The sequence below is a fragment of the Mustela erminea genome, chromosome 3, assembly GCF_009829155.1.
Source record: "Mustela erminea isolate mMusErm1 chromosome 3, mMusErm1.Pri, whole genome shotgun sequence".
In the NCBI taxonomy this organism is placed as follows: domain Eukaryota; kingdom Metazoa; phylum Chordata; class Mammalia; order Carnivora; family Mustelidae; genus Mustela; species Mustela erminea.
In genome coordinates this window covers 99,949,872-99,957,071 of record NC_045616.1, presented here as the reverse complement: position 1 = coordinate 99,957,071, position 7,200 = coordinate 99,949,872, and the positions used below count along the sequence as shown (strand labels likewise).

The following is a 7,200-nucleotide window of genomic DNA, read 5'->3' as shown; positions in this document are numbered from 1 at the left end:
AGCTCATGGAACTGGAAAGGACTCTGGGTGTGTATGTTTCTCTATGTGTGTTTCTGAGTACAAACATTTCTAGGGCATCTTCTAGGTTTAAGTCCTGCCCCTCTTACAAGCTGAGTGGCTTTAGGCAAGTTGCATCCCCTCTCTGTGCCTTAGTTTTTGTATCTATACAATGGGGATGATAATAGTATCTACCTAATAAAGAGTTGTGAGCACTGAAAAAGGATAAACCAGGTAAGGGGAACCTGGGTGACTCGGTTGGTCAAGCATCTGCCTTTGGCTCAGGTCATGATCCCAGAACCCCAGGATCTAGCCCTGAGTTGGGCTGCTTGATCAGCAGCGAGTCTGCTCTCCCTGCTTGTGCTCTCTCTCACTACCTCTCTGCATCAAATAGATAAAATCTTTTAAAAAAGAAAAAAAGATTAACCAGTTGAGAATCTTAGCCCTGTGCTGAGCACAAGGGAAGATCTGGAGAAGTGTTGGGCACTGTCCTTGGTTCTGGAGGCCCCAAGGCAAGGAGATCTCCATCCCTGTGCTCAGCACAGGAGAGGCCCAGGCACAAAGTTCTCTATAGCATAGGGCTAGAGAGTGCAGTAGTTGGTACACAAAGGATACGGGGATATCTGGAAGTGTTTTTATGTGTATGTAAGTATATACGGAAACGTGTTTTTATTGATCATGTTCAGTTGCTGGGCATGCACGTGTGTGATTTGGGTGTGGGAAGTGCACTTGAGTTGGGAACAGACTGAGTGGGTGCTGGCATGCTGTGCGTGTGTGTGTGTGTGTGTGTGTGTGTGTGTGTGTGTGTGTCTGTTGGATTCAGGGATGGGTGGATGTTGGAGCTCTGTGTGAGGGAGACACTGGTCCAGATATGGCTGATGGTCCTCTTAAGAGGCTTGATTCTAGTTCTCTTTCCCTTTTAACCTCTATACATTCTTCACTTGTCTTATGACCTGGCTCTCATTCCACGCTAACACACGACTGGGAAGACATCTATGTCTTCTCCCACAGGCTGCAGTTGCCCCAAGTGGATGGCATTAAGCCTTGCAAACAGTAGGCACTAATAAATGCTTGTTCCATCTTGGGCAATGCTTGAGAACAGATTTTTATAAAAGATGATTCTGTATCATTTTTAAAAGTATACATGATGGGGTGCCTGGGTGGCTCAGTCGGTTATGTGTCTGCCTTAGTCCTGGGATCCAGTCCCACATCAGGTTCCCTGCTCAGCAGGGAGCCTGCCTCTCCCTCTCCCTTTACCCTTCCTCCCTACTTGTGCTCTCTCTCTCAAATAAATAAATAAGCTATTTTAAAAAATTAAAGTGTACATGACAGAAACCTTTCAAAATGGGCTTAAACAAGAAAAAGGGGAATTTATTGGCTCATGTAACTGAAAAACCAGGGGTGTATCTTGCAGCTTCAGGAGCAGCTGGATCCAGGGGACTTGAATGATGAACCAGCGTTAAGTGTCTCTCTCTTCTCCAGGCTCTGCTTTTCCTAACCAGACTCAGTCTCGGGCATGTGCCCCTCACATGGTTCTCCTCTTCTCTGCTCCAAGTTCAGCAAGAAAAGAAATTCTTTCTCTCCTTAGTTCTAATAAAAATCCCAGAAAAGAGCCTGAGCACTTGGTTGGGTCATTTGTCCATCCCTAAGTGTCCATCCCTAAGTGAATCACTGTGGTTCAAGAAATAGTGGATACTGAGTGTTTAGATCTGAAGCATGGATTATCCTATGGAACTGGGGTGGGGTAGTCTCATATGAATCTCATACACTGATGTTGGGGCAGGGTGAGTCCTTGAAGGAAAGACAGGAAGCTCATGCTTCCAGGAGACAGAAACTGGATGCTGAGCAGCGGGAAAATATGGATGCTTGGATCAAGCCAGGGACTATCAAGAGCCAACGTGGGGTCACCAAGAGCAAGTTCAGCCCGCCAAACTAATTTCTTGTTTCAGGTATTGGCCTGGTGGATGAGGACAAATCTTATGAATCTGGGGCTCTGGAGAGTCTTTCTGTGTATTTTCTGGGTGCAGCCATGAGACGGGAGTTGAAGGATAGTGTGGCCAGAAGTTCCCTGAGCAGAGGAAAGAGATAGTGATTTATTTTCCTAGTGCAACTGACAAGGTAGTGGGGAGTGGGCAGCCACTAGGCTCTCCCCTTGGTCCTGCCTTCAGCAACCTGTTTATGAAGGACTTGGTTGAAAGATCTATGGTTTCCAATCTCATCTGGGAATGACTGGAAGCTGGAGAAATAGCAAGTACCCTGCCTGACAGCTTCCACACCCTGAGAGGGCACCATATAGGAAAGAGGGATTGGATGTAATACAGAGCAATAGAATTGGGGATGAATTGGAAGTCTCTGCACTTAAATTCAGAAAGCCAGTGTCCCAAGCATGGATGAGGAACATCCAGGTGTTGGCAGTACCTATGGCAAAGACACAGGGCACTGTTCCTCAAAGTGGGGTCTTCAGAACACTGGCACCAGTAGAAATAGCCAGAAGGGAGCGGGAGGTGTGGTAAAAGCTCAGATTCCTAGACATGTCCCCAGACATTCTGAATCCGAGTCAGGATGAGCAGGGCCTGAAGATGGGCATCTTATCCAGCATCACAGGAGCTCCTGGCACAACTCCAAGTCAGTGATGGCATCACTGTTGGGTTTAGAGGTCCCACTATCCAGCGGGCACCAGCAACTGACAGCGACCTTGCTAAAGCATCAAGCACATGCACAGGAGATGTGCCAATTCCCTTCTAGAGATGTCTTCTGAGGAGCAGACTTGGAGGAGAGCACTTGCAGTACGGGCCAGGGCGGCAAGGACAGGGCCCCAGGGTTCTGTTGCCATGCCAGTGACAGAAGCAAAACTATTTGGTCTAAAGGGAGAAAATTCAGGATAGATCCAGACTTTGTATTCGAAAGTAAAAAAAAAAAAAAAAAAAGAAGTAGTAGTAGTAAGAGTCTTCTGAATAACAGAAATGAACATAGGGGCAGTGCGGAGAGAGGTTTGATGAGGCCCCAGAATGTGAATCCAGTGATCCAGTGAGGGGTAGATTCCTGCTGCCTGTCAAGGAGAAATTCCTAGCCAGCAGCGGCAGCTGGAGGTGAAACCCAAGCATGGTCACTGGGATACTGCAAGGTGGCCACAGACACTTATGGGAGGGTCCAGCCTAGGCAGGGTCTGGCCTCTCCCTCCCTTTAAATCTGAGGCTCAAAGGCAAAGATGGTTGAAGATGTTAGGAGCCCTCTTATCTGACCATCTACCTTTGAGCCTGAGACCAGCATTTCCTGGCAGCCCTCCAACCTGGATTCTTAAGAAGAACTCAGGTGAGACATTTACTCCCCATCTCAGCAAGGGCATCCCTGCTCCTTTGCCTGACATGCCCTGAGTACCAATTGGAAGGGGACAGCTAAGCCAAGGCCCAAGTGGCTAAAAGGAACAAGCCATGTGAAGATCTGAGGACAGAGTGTCCCAGGAAGAAAGGCAAATGGGATGGTCCAGCAGTGGGGATGAGCTTAGATGCTGGAGAAACAGAAGGGAGGCCACCATGGCTACGGTCCAGGTAGGGTTGCAGAGTGAGGCAGGGGATCCATCATGCTGGGCTTTGAGGTAGTGGTCATCATTAATGCTACTTTCCTCTTATTTCAGCTGCTGGCACAGAAGAGACGTGTACTTCTTGGTCCTTTGGATGGGGCCATGGGGTCAGTTCTGACCAATGAATTGTCAGTGGAAGTGGCATGTGTCACTTCAGGGCTGAGCCATCGATGGCTGCTGGGTGTACCTCCAGAGCTCTCTTTTCCTCTGCCTCACTGACCAAAGATGCTCCCGAGAGTGGCTATTTTGTCAGCCTGTGTCCTCAGTGGAGGATAATCTAGAGCAGTAGATCCATGGTGAACAAACGAGAAACAAAACAGAAGCCACTGAGATTTGGGGACTGTTTGTTACCATGACATAACCTAGTCTATCCTGACTGCTACACAGATCATTCTACTCTAGTGGAGGAGGCCAGTGAAGTGAACATCACAGAGAACTGAAGAGAGATATAGACCCTTTCCTTTCTTGTTCCCCAAACCTTATTCCCAAACTCTAATCCCAGAGCAAAAGCTGCAGGAAGAGGAAATGTGAGGAGCACAGACATTGAAGTCAAAGCCACCCTAGAACCAATCTTAGCTAGCCCTGCAAACATTGAATAAGGTTGGCCTTGGACCTGAAGCACTTCCTCTCCCTAAGTCTCAATTACCTCATCTGTATAATGGGGATAATAATGTTCACTTAACAGGATTGCATGTGAGGATCAAATTAAAATGTAGGCAAGGACATAACAGAGTCCAGCAGAGACCATTATGATATTATCTAATATCCCAGCCCCCAATCCCAATACTTCCTTCTCTTCAGTGCCTAAACCCCAGTTCCTAACTCTCTTCCACCAGGTGCCCCAAATGATGGTCCTAGTAAGGTTTCACCTCTCCTACCCACCTCTTCCCTGGGAGCATGAGAGGCATAGAGTCAGAGGAAGCATCCTGGGCACACACCGCTCCTGGCAACACACATACATGCATGCAAACGCACGTCTGTGCGCACACACACACACACTCTCTCTCTCTCTCTCTCTCACTCCAGTTGGGTAGATCAGGTAGACAAAGCCTACATACAAGCAATCACCAAAGCAGAGTTCAAAACCTGGAGGCCGTTGGATATTTGTGGACATTTTCATCTGGGCTCACAGGAGGTAAAAAAATAAAATAAAGATTACTTTTCAGTTAGAAATTTTAAATGCCAAGATTTCACACACAGTGACTTCTCTTGAAAATGTGGACGATATGGCCGTACTGGGCCCCAGTTCAACACCAGTTGGCACCTGGAGTAAAAAAGCCAGCTGCCCCGCTGCGATGGGATCCCATGCCCAGTGACCGGGTCGCCATTGTCTCCTCCGCGCTGAAGCCCAGCGTCTGTACATGTGTATCTGGACATTGGCTGATGTTTCTGATACTAGTTAAGAGAAAAGCAAAACATTTCTCCTAACCCTTCTCTATTAAAAGTGGGAAACAAAAGACAGACCGAGAGAGGGCCTCGTGGTTTCAAGAAAAATAGGAGAGCTCATATCGCTTTGTGGAAGCGTAGACCATTATCATATCACCCAGCCTGCAGGACCAATTTACATCATGGACTGGTCCCTGCAGGAGGTTTGCTCTGCGACCATGCCCTCACCCTTCTCGTCCTTCTCCAGACCCAGAGTAGGACCGTCTCTTTTTCTGACAATTCGCCCTGGGTATATGTTGCGCGTTTGCCATTTCCTTTCTCCTTCAAGGCAACCGTCTGTTTACTTTAACCAGATTAGGGAATGGGGGTGGGGAGCAGGAGACTCCAACAGCGGTCACTGCTGGAGGCTCCGGGAGACGACGTGACTTGCCCAAGGTCACAGAGCTAGAAGGCGGAGGCGTCTAGACCCTATACCCGGTCTCCTTAGCTTCTAAAGACCGGCTCAGTCTTTCACGCCCACATCTCTGGCGTCGTGCGCGCTCAGGGCGCAAACACCGCGCGCCCAGTCAGAGACGCTGTGCCCTGGGGTTGTTTTCCTTCAGCGAGAGGGGCCACGGGGTTAGAGAAATCTTGGGTCACACTGGGATCCACCAGGCTACACGGTTGGGACTGCAGGTGGCCCCGAGTCTGGCCTGCCCGAGCGCCGGGGCCCGGGTGCTCTCCCGCAGTCCCCTATCCAAGCCGCGGGCTGGTGGCGTACCGCAGCACGCTGACGGCCAGGGAACACTGCCGGGAGGCGGGGAGCGGAGTGGGGTGGGGGGAGAGGACTGCAGCGGAACCTGCCCCCGGCACCCCTGCCCCAGGCGGTTCTCTGCAGGCTGGCTCCGCGCCGGGGTCGCTGCAGCCCTGGGCCCCTCCCGGGCCACCTGTGCGCAGGCTGGCGGGCCTAGGAGAGCCCGGATCCGGAGAACCGATCCATTCCGGGTTTCGGACTCCAGGCCCTGTCCCTGGAGACCGCGCGGGGCGGTGGGAGGCCTCCCCGCCCACCACCCCAACCCCTCCCCGGGGGAGCCTCGGGCAACGCCTGGAGGGATCCCCGGAGCTGGGGGTGGCCCGCGCGTGTGGCGTGGGGCGGCCCGGCCCCTCCTTCCTTCCCCCGCCCCGCCCTGCCGCCGCCCCGCTCCGCTGCTCCAGTCCGGGTTTTGCGGCGCCCGCCGGCCCGCTCCCCGGCTGCGGGCTCGGCGCGGCGGCTGGCTCGGTGCGCGGCGCGGCTGGCGCTGCGCTCCGCCCCGGCTGCATTGCTGTGCTCCGGGTGCCCAGGGGAGCCACGCGCCGCGTACGCCCCGCAGCCGGCCGCCCCGAGGCAGCGCAGTCCGCTGGCATGGGCCCCGGGGGCGCCCCGGGCTGGGGCTCTGGGCTGAGGCGCTGAAAGACGCCCTCCCGCCCGCGGGGCCCCGCGCCCGGCCGGCCCGCTCGCCCGCCCGCTCGCGGCCATGGCCGTCCGGCCCGGCCTTTGGCCAGCGCTCCTGGGCATGGTCCTCACCGTCTGGCTCCACGGCTCGGGTGAGTCACGCGCGCGCTCTGGGGTGGTTTGCTGGGGACTGTGCGCGCGAACGCTCCCTGCTCTGGGGGTCCCTGACCCGCTGTGCCCGACCCGGCTGGAAGCCCCCCGAGGCCAAACTTTGCGAGGCGGGACGCGGGGGCCGCTTCTCGTTGCTGCGCAGCTTCCCCGCGCGCTTCCCCGGAAGCCTGGGTTCTGCCAAGTGCTGGAGCAGCTGTCAGCGCGCGGGGCTGGCGAGTGTAAACGCTCCACGCCTCCGGGCGGGGGAAGTTTGCTGGTTGCCCGGCCCCAGAGCAGAGTCGGGGGTTTGAATCAACGCCCGGGGGAGCCTGACTCTGAGGGTCGCAGATTAGAAGATTTAGACCAGTGCCCAGGAAAATGAGGAGAGGTCTTAATACCTCTTCCCGGTAGCACCTGACCCGAACAGCTACTCACAAATCCGACTTGGCACCTGGCCTCTGCCCACGTCCAGAACACAGTGTCCTCCTCTGTCCCCGCCATACGCTCGCACACGCACACACTCAGGCGTGGAGGCGCATACACCAGCCCCCGGCCCTTGCAGCCCGCACTGTCAAAGGTCCGTGGCCCCTGGCCAGGGCTGTGGCTCCCAACCTCCTTGGTGCATGGGGGGCCAGAGTTGTGTACTGTGGGATCGCTGCTGCTCTCCCTTCTAGCT

General features: G+C 53.9%; 1 protein-coding gene across 3 annotated transcripts in view; it reads left to right on the top strand.

Annotated features, from left to right (window-relative positions):
- The first annotated feature begins 6,206 nt into the window (after positions 1–6,206).
- The window catches only part of UNC5A (unc-5 netrin receptor A), a 70,376-nt gene continuing 69,382 nt past the window's right edge, over positions 6,207–7,200 (top strand). For all 3 annotated transcript variants that reach the window (XM_032336925.1, XM_032336926.1, XM_032336924.1), the window contains exon 1: positions 6,207–6,526. In XM_032336925.1, the coding sequence (XP_032192816.1) occupies positions 6,457–6,526 (70 nt within the window). In that variant the 5' untranslated portion in view covers positions 6,207–6,456. The remainder of the gene's footprint in view (positions 6,527–7,200) is intronic.